The 15,494-nt window shown below is 52.6% G+C and overlaps 1 protein-coding gene across 7 annotated transcripts in view; it reads left to right on the forward strand.

Annotated features, from left to right (window-relative positions):
- Nucleotides 1-3,262: 3,262 nt before the first annotated feature.
- Nucleotides 3,263-15,494, forward strand: part of FGFR1 (fibroblast growth factor receptor 1) — a 51,976-nt gene continuing 39,744 nt past the window's right edge. For 6 of the 7 annotated variants that reach the window (XM_036838500.1, XM_036838497.1, XM_036838498.1 and 3 more), the window contains exons 1-2: nucleotides 3,280-3,411; nucleotides 11,342-11,520. In XM_036838500.1, coding sequence (XP_036694395.1) covers nucleotides 11,430-11,520 — 91 coding nt within the window. In that variant the 5' untranslated portion in view covers nucleotides 3,280-3,411; nucleotides 11,342-11,429. Of the gene's footprint in view, nucleotides 3,412-11,341; nucleotides 11,521-15,494 lie in introns of all 7 variants that reach the window. The other variant, XM_036838502.1, reaches the window with a different exon arrangement.

A 15,494-nucleotide genomic window follows, 5' to 3' on the forward strand; every position in this document is an offset into this window, starting at 1 on the left:
CCGCGCACCGCGATGAAGAGTGGCCCGCGCTTGCCGCAACTAGAGAAAGCCCTCGCACAGAAACGAAGACCCAACACAGGCAAAAATAAATAAATAAATAAATAAATAAATAATAAAAATAAAGGAATTCCTTTAAAAAAAAAAAAAAAAGACAACTAACAAAGTAAGGTTAAATATCAAATCAATGGGATATACCAGAAGGTCAGTAGAGGTTCCAGGGACTGACAGAGCTGGGATTGGCTGGGAAGGCCCCTCCAAGGGGGAGGAGTGTGAGTTTGGCCTTCTTACAGGCCTGGAATGAGCATGATTTAAAATGAAGGAGGGGGACTTCCCTGGTGGCACAGTGGCTAAGAATCCAACTGCCAATGCAGGGGACACGGGTTCAAGCCCTGGTCCGGGAAGATCCCACATGCCACAGAGCAACTAAGCCCGTGCACCACAACTACTGAACCCACGCGCCACAACTACTGAAGCCCGCGCACCTAGAGCCCGTGCTCCACAACAAGAGAAGCCACCGCAATGAGAAGCCCGCGCACTGCAATGAAGAGTAGCCCCCGCTCGCCATGGGAGAAAGCCCGTGCGCAGCAGCGAAGACCGAACACAGGCATAAATAAATAAATTTATAAAAAATCATAAATAAAATAAAATGAAGGAGGCCTAATGGATGGGCAGCTTATATGGGAGGATAAATAGAGCCTGATCAGGAGCAGAAGGGTTGAAGGGCGGAGAGATAGGCTTATAGGGGGAATAACCCTATAAACAATGACTGAAGTCCATGTACTCCACAAATATGTGAGTTCCTGCTTTTTATTTAGTTTAATTTTCCTTCACTTGCATAAATATTTATTTATTTACTCTTCAGTCAGTCCATAAACATTTATTGAGCTCCTACTATGTGAATGACACTATAGTGATCACTATTCTTTCTCCTGCTAGTCCAATAAAAAAAAATAACTTGGGGCTTCCCTGGTGGCGCAGTGGTTGAGAGTCTGCCTGCCAATGCAGGGAACAAGGGTTCGAGCCCTGGTCTGGGAAGATCCCACGTGCCGCGGAGCAACTGGGCCCGTGAGCCACGATTACTGAGCCTGCGCGTCTGGAGCCTGTGCTCCGCAACAAGAGAGGCTGCGATAGTGGGAGGCCCGCGCATGGCGATGAAGAGTGGCCCCCGCTTGCCACAACTAGAGAAAGCCCTCGCACAGAAACGAAGACCCAACACAGCCATAAATTAATTAATTAATTAATTTAAAACAAAAAACGTAAGGTTTCTTTAAAAAAAAAACAAAAAACAACAACTTGAAGGGAATTCCCTGGCGGTCCTGTGGTTAGGACTTTCACTGCTAGGGTCAGGTTTGATCCCTGGTTGGGGAACTAAGATCCCACAAGCCATGCTGCATGGCCAAAAAAAAGAAAAAAAAAGAAGAAGAAGAAGAAAAAGAAAGAAAGAAGGAAAGAAAATAAAAGAAATAACTTGGAGACCCTTTCCTTAAATGGTAGGGGCGGGAGTGGAGGGGGGTTATCTTATTCAGTTTTTGAGCTTCCAGAATCTTGTGGGTTAGGTGAGAATGAGGGAACAGAACCTACCATTAACTTACATAGTAACTTTATTTATATCAAAACTAGCACTTTGAATGCACTGACATCCATTATTTCATTTGATTCTGGTGACAACCTTGTGAGGAAGTACCAACCAATTGGGGGAAAATATATAAACAGGCCTTGATTTCTTTCAGATGCATGACCTGCCCAAAATCAAACAGTTCATAAGTAGTGAGCCATAATGGAGGTGTCTTTCATACCAAGGATGACATACTTCTCACCCTGCCGGTGGTCCCCTACTGACACAGTGGGAGCGGTAGAAAAAAAAAACTCTTTGCTCCTTCTTGGGACAGCCTGATTCCTCGAGTCTGAGCAGGTCCAAGAGTTTGTATTTTTTAGAAGTTCCTCGGAGGACAGATGTCCATCTGGATTAGGGAACCACTAGATTATACCACTCTGAGGAAGGACCCAGGGGAAAGGGCATTTTAGTCACTTTTCCTCGGGTTCCATAGAGTACTGGAGTGTGCGCTGGGTGGGCTCTGATTAATTTCCAAACCAACAACACCCCCCCGACTCCTCTCACTCACTCTTTGCTTCCGAAACGTTCTCCGCAGGCTGAAGACTTCTGGAGGCCAAGAACGGTGCTGTAGAATTGACAAAACCCAGCTCCCTGGACCACAAAACCCAGCTCCCTGGACCACAAAACCTAGGCTATGTGGCTGGGGAAAGTGAAGGGTCTGAGGAGGGAGCAGACCTTCTCATGAATAAAAGCAGCTTGGATTTACTGAGTAACTATGTGCCAGGCTCTCATTTAATCCTCAACTCTATACGGAAAGTACTCTTATCCCCCTTTTACAGATGAGAAAACTGAGATGTAGAGCGAGAACATCGTTTCCCCAAGGCACACAGTCTGACTCCAAAGCCCGTGCTACCATGTGCAATCTCAGGGATACTGCGTCTCCCCACCTCATCCCCACAACTGCTCATTCGGCCACCGCCCGAAATTTGGGCGCGCTCCTGGCGGTGCTCAGATGGAGGGGCACGCGCGCCAAAGGAGGCCAGACCGCAGGAAAGGAGCAGCGGAGCGCGGGGCGGCTCAGCCCGCTCCCCCTTCTCGGGGGCCGCGGCTCGGAAACTACAAGGCCCAGCAGGCAGCTGCAGGGGGAGGAGGAGGAGGTGGGACCAGCGCGGGGTGGGAGTGAGAGAGCGAGTCCTCGCGCCCCGCCGGCGCACAGCGCTCGGAGCGCTCCTGCGGGCACTGGTGCGGCGGCTTCGGCGGCGGCGAGCGGGAGCCCGAACTCTGGTCCAGCCGCAGCGCGCGGAGGAGCCCGGGCTGTGCCCGGAGCTGGGCGGCGACGTCCGGACAGGACCGAGACTCCGCTTAGCGCATTGCGGCGACCTCGCCTTCCCCGGCCGCCAGTGCGCGCCTCAGCTGGAAGAGCGGCGGAGCCCGAGGACTTTTCTCTGGTCCGAGGGGCGCCCCGCGGGGCGCAGGGGACCAGTGCGGCAGTCGGGCACGCCGCGGCGCCGGGGCCCCCGCAGGGCTATGGAGCCCGGGCTGCCAGAAGCGTGAGGGCCGCCGCCCGGTGCTGGAGAGGGGGGCCACGGGGTCTGGAGATCCCGGGCGGCGGACCGGAGCCCTCCCCCCGCCCCGCCTCCGGGGCACCAGCTTCGGCTCCATTGTTCCCGCCCGGGCCGGAGGCGCCGAGCTCCGAGCGCCACTGGGAGTCGAGCGCCGGCCGTGGGGCTCTCGCGGCCCCGCCAGGACCCGAGCGGAGCCCGGGGGCGGCGGGCCGGAGCCGGGGACGCGGGCGCCCGCCCGCCCGCACAAGCCACGGCGGACCCTCCAGAGGCGGAACCGCAGCGCCGAGTGAGGTAAGAGCCGCGGCGCCCCCGGATCCGGGGCGGGCTCCGCGTCCTGAGCGGCCCCCGGCGCTGGAGCCTCCCGGCTGCGCGCTCTCCCCGGCCGCAACCCAGTCGGGTCCGGCGCCTCCCTCCACTCGTTACCCGCCCCCCTCCACCCCCGGCTCCCTCCCCAGCGCTCGGCGCCCCCCTTTTGTCTCCCCTCCCTTCCCTCCACTCGCGTCGCCTCCTGCGCCCCCTCCCCGAGCCGGTCCCGCCGATCCGCCAGCCGCCCAACTTTTCCGCCAACTCGCGCTGGGGAGGTGGCGAGGCGGCGGCGGCTCGGCGGTGAGTCCGGGGAGGGACAGGGCCGGGGCCGAGGCGGCGGCGGCCCTCGGTTTCCTGGGACTGGGGAGGCGGGCGGGAGTGGGCAGCGAGGTGGGTGTGTGTGTGTGTGTGTGTGTGTGTGTGTGTGTGTGTGTGTGTGCGCGCGCGCGCTGCATTCCACTCCATCTCCTTTTAGTCCACCCGTGGGGACTCACCCCAATCCAGCAGGTAGCTTTGGGTGGCGCGCTAAAAATCCAGGGTCTTTCTAAGTCCTTTTCCACCTCCGGGAAGGTCTGGGGTCGCGGTTGCGGGTGGGTGAGCGGCTGGGGGCCTGAAGGGGGAAGGAAGTGGAGGGGTAGGTTAGATTCTCTTCGAATAGGTTTTAAGGGGGTGTCGTCACCAAATGGCTGAATCTGCTTTAGCGGAGAGCGAGAAAGGAATTCCCTTTTCCAGAGGCGCTTATCTTCGACTTAGTCCATCTCTGAAAGGATCGGAAGTTTGGGGAAGGGGAGGGCGCCCAGCGGGTGATGTTAAGCCCCATTATGGGGTCGGGGGGGAGGGGAATGTTCAGTTCCAATCTGGTTCGAGGAGGTGGGGGAAGGGATGAGGGTTTTGTCCCGTGCGGTTCACTCGGCTGCGAGGCAGGTTGCTTCTCGGGCCCGGAACCCTCTGCCCCCGCTCCGCTTTCCCGTTATGTTTGGGGTTAGGAGAAGAGGGCCTAGAACGCTCATTTGCAGAGGAATTTATTGACTTTGTAGTTGGAGTTCATTTAACTCATAGCCTATGAAGGCAGCCAGACGCCTTTGGGCGGGGGGCGGGGTGGGGAGGGCGATGGGGAGCCGTGAAGCCTGCTTCTCCTTTCTGGGCCCAGAAGCTTTAGCCCTTTTCAAAGTTTCTGCGGTGTCTTTCTCCCCCACCACTCCCCCCCGCCCCCATTTTCCAGATGTAGCCGCCGCATCTGGTTCCGTTTCACCCCACACGGGTACACCGCAGTCACAAGGACATCCCTCTTCCTCCCTCCCCCCTCCCCCCTCCCCCAGATTAAAACTGGGATTCTTCAACTTGGCCTTACCACCTCGCTCTTTAAGATTTCTTAAGACTTGGGGACGAGGCGTTGGGATTTGAGGAGAAGAGAAGTTACCCTGGATGCCAAGTTATTTAGGATCTGATATGGAGGTGGTGCTTTCTGGCTCGTGCGGAAAAGAAGCATCGTAGGAGAGGGGGCCAAGTTTTTCGGGGGTGGCCCATCTCATCTGCTAGAGGTGGTCAGAGGTGGTCTGACCCAGAACTGGCCCTGACGGAAGTTTCTGGAACCAAAGCATTGCAGTCTCCTCCCTTCAGTTACAGCTGGAGGAGCGGGAGCGTCTGACCCTGTCCGGAGCCCGCCGCCGGGTCTCGGGCCGCCCGGCGGTGGCGTCACGCGTCCCTTTTCCACCCTCCCTGGAGCGAGCCCGGGGCGCAGCGGCCCGGGCGTGGGAGGGAGGCCCCGGGCTGTCGCTCCCTGGGTGTTTTTAAGGAGTTCTTTGGGCGGCAGCTCCCAGAGACTAAAGTGGGGCGTTTTACCAAGTCAGTACCGGCTGCAGGTTTGAAAGGGATTGGATTGTGGAGGGTTTTTTCTGGTTCTAACCTCTGAGGTAGGAAAGCACTTTCTGGTTCCAAAGTTGCAGGAGGGTGGGGAGAGTTGGTCTCTCACCCTCTCCTTTCCAGCCTCTTTCAAATTGAAAACACTTCTCTGGTTTCCTCCTTTGGGCAGTAGTTTGGAGGCTGTAATGAAATCGCACTTTCTCTAGACATGGTAATTAAGGTGACTGTTTCCTCTGCAGATGTGCCCTGCCCTTTGCACCTCCGGCCCAGAGCTTTTTTTGGAATACCATCTAAATTGTAGAACCTTAGCCTTGAGACTGTTGAGCAGAAAGTGGCCATTTTCCCCTGTTGGCCCGGGCTCCTGGTTTCCTCTCTGAGGCTTGTTTAAGAGCTAAGTAGCAGGGCCCCGTGGGACATGCCTCTGTCTGGCAGATTACCCCCAAGCCTGGGTCATAGCCCTTCCTTCGAGTGAGTGACCGAGCAAGAGCCCTTGCAGAGGACCCAGCGACCTTACCGACCATCGGTCCCGATAGCCTACCTCCCTAATGACTTGTTTACATATTTCCCCCCAGTTGGTTGGGAGAAGCTCCAGGGCTACTGCTGACCCCAGGAGGAGCGCAGGGTGTCTGGGGACAGGGAGGCTGCTGGGGGCTTGGCTCCAGCTGGGATGGCTGTGTACTGCATCGGTGACGAGCTCCTTGAAACGTCTGTTGCACTTACTCTTAGTCATAGCTGAGTGTCAGCTTTTTAATGAGGGCCATCCGGGTGGAAAGTCACTTGGATAGTGTGCTCTCACTGTCTGCTTTGACCAAGCCCGTAGAAATGCGCATTTTGGAGGCATTTTCACAAATGGGATTTGGGCCAGAGTGGGCACCTCTTCCTTTGGCTCCAGAGTAGACAGTCTTGGGTGCTTCTTTTCCTTGGCTCCTGGCCATGGAGGATGTGAGAAAGTTCCGTTAGGCACCCTTAGAAGAGCAAGTGAAGCAGAAGCACGGGAAGACATGGAGAAGGAGCGTGGTGGATGCTATGACCCCACCCGCCTTGAGGGAGAGGGTCACAGCATCTCCAGGCATCCCTAAGCCTGGCCCAGCTCTGTTCCTGGTGGACTCCGGAGGCTAGGAGGACTGAGGTGAGCATCGAGTAGGTAGACTCCAGCCACGGAGACCAAGAAAAGTCCATGAGATTTTGCTTTGTTTGCTTTTGGGTGTTGACCTGGAACAAGACTCCTAAAACAGGAGATTTGCTCCTGTGAGCTTGGGCTTTTAGCAGCCTCTGAATGCTTCCTTCGGGCCTCCATTTTTTTTTTTTTTTTTTAATTTTATTTATTTATTTATTTATGGCTGTGTTCGGTCTTCGTTTCTGCGCGAGGGCTTTCTCCAGTTGCGGCAAGCGGGGGCCACTCTTCATCGCAGTGCGCGGGCCTCTCACTATCGCGGCCTCTCTTGTTGCGGAGCACAGGCTCCAGACGCTCAGGCTCAGTAGTTGTGGCTCACGGGCCCAGCTGCTCCGCGGCATGTGGGATCTTCCCAGACCAGGGCTCGAACCCGTGTCCCCTGCATTGGCAGGTGGCTTCTTAACCACTGCGCCACCAGGGAAGCCCGGGCCTCCATTTTTTAATCTGTCTCATCAAAATGGCTGTTAGTTAAGAGCTTCCTAGGAAAGTTTGAGCCTGTTGCTGCTGAAGGAAAAGAAGGTAGAGAGAAGGGATCCAAACATCTTGCTCTGAAAGGGCCTCACATCACTTGAGAGGAGCTGAATTTCCTCTTGGGAAATACGTCTTGCATTTGTCATCCCGAGAGCTTTGTGCAAGGTCTCAGTGAACCCGGGGCTGGTGGGAGTCCAGGTGCAGAACTTCAGAGAAGATTCTGGGGTTTCCTGAGAGGATTAAAAACCAGACGTGGGCTAGGAGAGTTGCTTATCTCCCTAAGGTTGCATCTCCCTTAGAAATTCTCTCCTCATCACCATTCCACTTGCAATTAAAAAAGCCATGTTTGGGCTCCAAGTAAATAGCCCTCACCTGGGTGAACCCCTCCAAGCATGTGATGGTCCACAAGCCCATCCTGTCTTCAGTAGCAAGGCTGCCTAGATTACCGTGGAGCAGTTAGGGTTTCTCTGATTACTACTCACTTTTTACATACCGCACTCCCAAGGACATTTGGGCACTCCTTTTGACAGAGACTAAAAACTTTTAAATTAGCATTTCTCTTGGAGCGGGTACAATTTCGTAAGCTGAGCTGCATGTCTTTTTTCGGATGTTTATTAAGAACTTGTCCTGCCACTCTCACCAATGAGGAGGGATGCTCACTGTTGCTCAGTTTTGGGGAAAGCCACCATTTCTGTTAAGAAGTCTTACTCCCGTCTAAAGGGATTAAAGTTTTGGCGTCACTTCCTCAAGTCTGAGGAATCAAGATGTTTAGAAAATGTCCGGGTTGGTATGCTTTGAAATCGAGTTTGGCTGGCTAACAAGGAGTGCTGGATGATTTCCTCTGGCATTGTCAACCTCTCCTCTGCAAGCGTGGCTCTGTCAGTTTCTTTTCTACCGGCCTCTCTTTGTTTCATTCATTTATGCATCCAGTTCCCAAATGTACCAGCATCTGCTGTGTAGGTGTTAGGTGCTAAGGTCACTGACAAAGGTTGATTGGGTATAGACCCTGCTCTTAAGGAGCTTGAGACCCTATGGTGTTTTTGGAAATTCAGAGGATCCTCCCAAGGCCCAAGAAAGACTTGTAGAAGAGGACGTGGCTTTTTGAGGTGGGGCTTGGCGAATGAGAGAGCCCGCTGAAGACAGAGGAAGGGCAAAGAAGGAAGGCTTGACAGGGCACGGAGGTTGCCCAGAGCTGTCCTGTCCCCTACAATGTAACACAGGCCACATGGAATCTCAGATTTTTCCAGTAGCCACGTTTGAAATTAAGAAAAAGGGAACAGGTGAAATTCATTTAACTTAATTCGTTTGTTTCAGTTTTTATAATTATTTGATGTAGCCCAATATATGTGGGATATTATCTTTTGAACATGTAATCAGTTTGAAAAAATCATTGAAAGGCTCCACATTCTTGTATGTATTTTTCATTTCTAGCACATCCTGCCTCGCACTGGCCACACACATTTCAAGTGCCCCATAGCCACGAGGGGCCACCGAATGGGACAGAGTCCCAGACAGAGACAGACCTAGACAGAGTCTAGGTCTAGAGTGTGGGGTTTGTAAAGATGGATGGTGAGAAATGCCTTTGCAAAGGCAGGAAGTTCACGTCCTCCGGTTGCCAATTACCAAAGTCTCCTGAGATTGCTATCAAGAAGTGACTCAAAGCACAATGTTTATATGTAATTCCTTACATTTGATTAGGGCTTTCGAGAGGAGAGAGCAGATACTTTCACCCATGCCCCCCATTTGAAGCTCGTAACCTCCTGTGGTGTAGGCAAGGCAACTATTTTAGCTCCCTCTGATGACAACTGGGGTAAGTGAGATGGCTTGTGTCCCCCCAACTCTTCTCATTCCCCAGTGAGGACCTCTGCACCCAGAGCAGGAGCTGGGTTGCCGGTCCCAGGAGACGTGACTGATGGGGAGAGGCTGAGGGGCCGGCTGCTGTGTGCACCTGCAGGGCTACAGGTCACCTCTGTCAAGCAGTGGAGGAGGGAGACTGTTCCTAAGAGACTTAAAGAATTCATTAATGAGTAGAATGGGAAGAAGGTGACGTGAAGGGGGAGGTGGCAGTCCCTAGGGTCCCAGGTAGTCTGGGGACTAGTTTGTGTCACTGTGTTTTCCACAATAAGTTGTGTGCCCGCTTACCCCTTCTCATTCCAGGAGTGGGTGCCTGGGGGCCGGGGGGGCTGGGTTTTCTGAACATCCTTTGTTTTACAGATGTGGGACTCAAGGCCCAGGGCGGGAGGAGAGGAAGAGACTTTTGCAGGGAAGCTGCCAGATTATTTTGAAGTGCGTTGATCACTGAGCTGAAAGAGGGCAGTCAGCAACCAGACCACTCCTGCGAGGAGGCAGACAGGCTTTTCAGGGGACAGAGCGGCCGAGTGGTGGTGGGAGCTGCCCGCCTGCTACCTTTGAAAACAAGTTTCATCATCTCGAGATGATACCACCCTTTCCTGTTGGATACTAAAAATTCATTCATGACTCTGGCCATTACTATGGGATTTACTTAGGTCCTTAGTCAGGTGTACCTTTCTCGGTGACTGGCCTGCGTCCATTTGCTGTATCTTTGGGATGTAATGAGATGTGGAATGTGGTTTGGGGATGTCCTCTGGCAAGCATCACTTCTATCCCCGGCCGGGAATCACGCCCCATCCTGTGTCCTAGATGGCATATCCATGAGCTGCTTCCAAGGGTCTTTCTCTAGAGCAAAGGAATTGAGAATCAAAGGCTCTCCCATTGCCAGAGTCACCTCGGATCTGTCCTTATTTACATGGCTTCTGTGTGACGCAGGGATGCCCTCTGGAGAAAATGAGCTTGCGTCCGGTAGAACCAGGTTTGATCACCCCCTTATTGCTTCCTCCCACCCTGGTCTCTGGCATCTGAAAACCCAGGTGATGTAGACCCGGTGCCCTTGCCATCTCACTGCACATCTTTGGGCAAAGCACTTAACCTCTTTGCGTCTCAGTTTCCCCGTTGCTTAAAGGGCAGTAATAATTCCCACCCCTCCCCTTAAGTTCACAGTGGGGAAGAAATGAAGTTTTATAGTTTAAAGTCTTACCTAGTCCATGCTTGGCACGTAGTGAGTATTCAGTAAATAACTTGTTTGAATCTGCCTTGTCTAGTCCCTTTCCTAAATTTAGAAAAATAGAAGTGTTTACTTCTCCTTTGATTTGAAATCATTAAAAAAATTTCAGGAAAGCCTTGGGAGGGAGCTAGCAGCGGCAGTGCATGCGTCTTCCCGCTGGCAGGCGCTTGTGAACGAGGCCAAGAATCTGGGGGGTTTTCTGCCAGCCGCGCCTGACTCACTCACAAGGGGCCCTGTCTGGCTCAGGGGGAGGCCCGGCTGAAGCACCACATTAGGGCATGTTCCGGGGAAGTGGATTCTCTGAATAACTTGGATGGTTCCCTGGAGTATTTAGGGCAAAAGCCACCTGGAAGACAGAGAGGGTCACCCCCTCGTAGCCCAAACGGTGCCCAGAGAGTCTTATCACTTGGTAAATGTTTAGCGGAAAAGACCATTATCCTGAAGACCTTGGAGGGTTGTTTTAAATTTTACCCATTCGGACCTGAGAAGGATAAAGGCCCGCAGTCTGTGCCTTTCACCGGGGCTGGTGTGAGCCGTCTTTGAGTCAGGCCTTGCAAGAACCCTTATTCTTCAGCACGACCTTTCCCCTCTTCTGGATCCATTTCTGTTGGACTTCTGCCGTCACCTCTCAGCCTCGGGGAGAACTGGATCCAGCTCACAGCTCCCTACTCGGAGGCCCTTTTTAAGTAGCTGGTGAGAGTTGTGTTCTCTCCGTGAGGGAAGCTGGTAGAACCAGAGGGCCCTGCGATGCATCCAGTTTTAGAGACAAAAAGAAAGAACCTTGGAGATGGCGTATTTCAGCTTCCTCATCACGTAGGGCCAGAGACGGTCAGCATCTCACCTGGCTCCCATTTCCCAGTTCTGGGCTTCTTCCATAATTCCTCATCTCTCTTTATCCCTCCCCGAAGGGTTGGTGTGCCCTAGAGGGAGTGAAGTCTTAAACTGGGAGAGGTCACATCCGCACACCCAGGTCACCTGTGGGAGACGTTCCTGAGGCCATTCACTTTCCCAGCACAAATGATCTTGGGGCTCATGCCTCGGGGAACTTTCTGATGATTTTCCCAACATGGGAAACAGTCCACACTCAATAAATAGTTGTAGGACTGAATTGAACCACTCCTTGGTCTAATTAAGGCGTATAACCTTGAATTCGCCGTTGGGACAGGACCACGGTTCCTTTCTTTGTGTCTGAAGGAGTAAGTTATTGCTTCAGGCACTCTTCTGGGCAGGGTGGCCGTGTGACATGCCTTCCCTCTTTTTCTCCTTGCCCCTCCTCCCCCATGCAGACCCTCCTAACTTTGGGGTTTTTTTTTTTCTCTCCCCAGAGTCAGCTTGCACAGGAGGGTCAAGCCCACGGCAGAGTCTCCATGGAGGTGCGGAAACTTGTCACCAACTTCTAACTGCGGAACTGGGATGTGGAGCTGGAAGTGTCTCCTGTTCTGGGCTGTGCTGGTCACAGCCGCGCTCTGCACTGCCAGGCCAGCGCCAACCTTGCCGGAACAAGGTAAGGCGCGGCCTGAAGGGCAGCCTGGGCTCCCGGCCCTCAGCAACAAGGTGGGGCTGGGACAGACGTGATGTGGTCAACTGCGGAGGCTCCATCCCAGGTGGAGCTGAGGGCTCCTGGACTGTAGGAGAGGCTCCCAAGGTACCTGGGCTGGTGGGGGCCTGGCTGCAGACACAGCCAGCTTCATCAGAGGTTGGGTCGTGAAGGCTGGTGACATCCATCTGCCAGAGGTGACGTGCTCGCGGGGTGGGGGTGCGGTTTATGCTTTTCTCCTCCTGAAAAAAGAACTTCTGATTGGGACCCAAGAGCCAGCTCCCTAACCTAGATGATGTATATAAAGTGGGGTTGGGCGGCGCAGTGGGGTGCGAGTGACCTGTGAATTTGGGTTTAGAACTTGGATCGGGCTCCAGGGGATGTGGAAGGTTGTGGGAGCTTCATAAAGACCTCCGGCTTCTAGAAAATTGTTCCAAAGACATATCTTCTATGAGGGTCGGCCATCATGGCCACGTGCCTGCCATTTTGTCTTTCTTGACCATCTCTCACAGGCCCTGTTTGGAGGCCTGGTAAGAGGTTTGCTTTGGATATACTGCTGGAGGGATTTCAAAGAGATTGAGAACCAGGGAGCATTACGGGGCGTAGGCGCTGGTAGAGACCTGTAGTTTATTGGGAATTTGGAGGGATTATTAGTAACAGGAAAGACTTGCTCCCACTGCTGATGGGATTTTTCCGGACTTGTGAAAATACTTCATGGAAATTACAGGTACAGCACACCTGACAGCTTTCGAAGTTCTTTGAGAACTAATATTTGGGCATTTCTGCTGCCAAAGGGTAGTGTGGCTTGTGACCCAGTGGCTGATGACAGAAGCAGAGGAGGTTGGCAGGTGGTGGGTAAAGGGCTCAGCTGTGCACACAACATGGTGGTTGCGTTTAAAGGGCCACCAGTCTCGCTGCCAGGACCTGTGTGAGTGACGAATGAGGACTGAGGGTATTTGTCCTCTTGTAGGGTGATGGAGAAGGAGGGGGGATGGGTAGGGGGTGCTTTCTAGAAGATGCACTGGCTGGGGCAGGCAGATTCGTGTTGTACTCAGTGACAGAACTGAAGGCAAGGCCTGACCTGGAACATGCTGGAGACCCCGAGTGGGAGGGACCGTCTCTGCCCACGGGGAATTCACCGTCGGGTAGAGGGTGACAAGCACAGAGGCAGCTAAACTCAAGGTGGACCGTGTTTAAACCACGTAGTGGAGTTATAACACAATGCAGTGGTAATGCTGGGGGAGAGGGACAGCCAACGTCATCTGAGATGGTCCAGAGGGCTGGGCAGAGGATTGGGAGGGAAATGAAGGGTGTTCCAGGTGGAGCAGCATGAGTGAGGGTGCTGGGGCAGGATGTATAAGGTGTACAGAGAACAACTTACCTGGTGTGTAGGTAGTCGGGGGACGTAATGCCTGGAAAAATTGGATTGAGTTAGCATATGGAAGGCTGTAGTGCCCTGCTGAGGAAACTGTACCTAAATGGGTAGATACTGGGAGTCTTGAAAAGTTTTAAGCAGGAAAGTGACACAATCCAGCTTTCAGATTTTCAGGCAGCTGAGTTTGGATGGATGGGAGAAAGAAGTCAGACGGACCTAGGTTTAAATTGTGCTCCGCAGGACTTCCCTGGTGGCACAGTGGTTAAGAATCTGCCTGCCAATGCAGGGGACACGGGTTCGAGCCCTGGTCTGGGAAGATCCCACATGCCGCGGAGCGACTAAGCCCGTGCACCACAGCTACTGAGCTTGCGCTCCAGAGCCCGTGAGCCACAACTACTGAGCCCCCGTGCCGCAACTACTGAAGCCTGCGCACCTAGAGCCTGTGCTCTGAAACAAGAGAAGCCACCTCAGCGAGAAGCCCACGCACTGCAATGAATGAATGAAAAAATAAATAAATAAATAAATAAAATTTATTTTTTAAAAATTCTAAAAAAAAAAATCGTGCTCCACCACTTAATAGCTGCATTACTTGGTTTGACCAATTACTCAAACACACGAAGTCTTAGTTTGCTTATCTTTAAAATGGAGCAGTAATACAGGCATAAGTGAGATAATCCAGATAAAGCACTGACAGGCAAAGCGTTAGGAGTTATTACTGCTGCTACCACTGTTGCCAGAAAGACGAGTTGCTTAAATGGTTGTTCTGAATGTCTAGCTAGAGAAAGGCAATGAACTAGAGTGGAAGATTGTAAAGGAAGGAAAAATAGCAGAGACGCTATAGAAATAGAATCTACGGGTTTAGGATTTCCCTGGTGGCTCAGTGGTTAAGAATCGGCCTGCCAATGCAGGGGACACGGGTTCGAGCCCTGGTCGATCCCACATGCCCTGAAGCAACTAAGCCCGTGCGCCACAGCTACTGAGCCCACGCACCACAACTACTGAGCCTGCACCCTAGAGCCCGCGAGCCACAGCTACTGAGCCCGTGTGCCACGACTGCTGAAGCCCGTGCGCCTAGAGCCCATGCTCCGCCACAAGAGAAGCCACCGCAATAAAAGCCTGCGCACCGCAACGAAGAGTAGCCCCACTCTCTGCAACTAGAGAAAGCCCATGCGAAGCAATGAAGACCCAATGCAGCCAAAAAAATTAATTAAATTAAAAAAAAAAATCTACGGGTTTAAGTAGGTTGGATGTCAACTCCGGGTGACTAGAGACACAGACAAGATGCGAGTAGAGGGAGTGAGTCAGAGTGGGAGGTTTGTGAGGAGTAGATAGAGGTTTGGGTCAGCCACAGCAGAGGTGGCAATGAGGAGGGGTGGATAAGGTTTGAGAATATGCATTTATGGTGGACCCTAAAGTATTTTTTTTAACCTTCTCTAACAAACCGTTTTGCAGCCTAGGGATGGAGGGTGGAGAAAGTGAATAGTACGCGTCTCGGACCTGGGTGCTTGTAAGCAGGAAGGGAGTATCCAAGGGTCGAAGCATAAGGAATAGGGGTTGAGGGGGTGATGGTGGTCCTGAAGCTTCTGGTTGTGCATCCAGACTGGGAAAGGAAGCCGGGGCAGTGATGGAGGGTGGAGTCAAGGGGCTGAAAGTCTTGAAAATGACAAAGTCCTGCTCCGCAAACGGGAGGGAGGGGGTAGGAGAGCTGGAGAGGGCTATTAGGAGGCGATGTGGCAGTGAAGAGTGAAGTTACATTGCCATTTTTTAAAAATCAATTGAGGTATCATTTGCATTCTATAAAATGCACTGATTTTAAGCATACAGTTTGATGTGTTTTGATAAATGTAACATTGTCCCACGTAACTATCAATCAAGATATGAAACATTTTCATCACCCCCCCAAACTTGCCTCCTGCCCCTCTGCAGTCAGCCCCCTTTGCAGCACCGGACCCAGGCAACCACGGATCTACTTTCTGTCACTGTAGGTTAGTTTTGCCTATTCTAGAGTTTCACATCATGGAATTAGATGGGGAATGTGTATCCATTCACTTGATGGTGGCCATTTGGGTTGCTAATACTTTGGGCTATTATTACTAAAACTCTTGTGAACATTCGTGTACAAGTCTGTGGCCATATGTTTTCCCTGGACTGCCTTGGTTTTGATTTTGGTTCCATTTCTTACCGACTGTTGGCTGTTGGGAAAGTTCCTCTCTGACACTCTATAATCTATATTGGTAATGAACATCTGCTTCTAAGGTCATTGTGAATATCAGATGCAAATGCCTGCAAAGCTCTAAGAACCTTGCCTGGACATAGTCAATGAGCCATAAATGGTAGATGTGGGTACCTTTTCCTGGGACCCCACAGGAGACACCGCGTGGTAAAGGGCTTGTTTCATGGATGGACTTGAAGTGCCTTAGGACGCAGAAGTGGAAACCCACGAGACTTGGATGGACATCAGGACCCAGGTCCCCATTTGGTTGAGTCAGTCCCTCTTGTGGTTCAGCCCCTTCTCCTAGATCATCCCTTCTGAGCTCTGTGATAGCAGAACATGGGCCCCACTGTC

This window comes from Balaenoptera musculus, chromosome 21 (genome assembly GCF_009873245.2).
Source record: "Balaenoptera musculus isolate JJ_BM4_2016_0621 chromosome 21, mBalMus1.pri.v3, whole genome shotgun sequence".
Taxonomy (NCBI): Eukaryota; Metazoa; Chordata; class Mammalia; order Artiodactyla; family Balaenopteridae; genus Balaenoptera; species Balaenoptera musculus.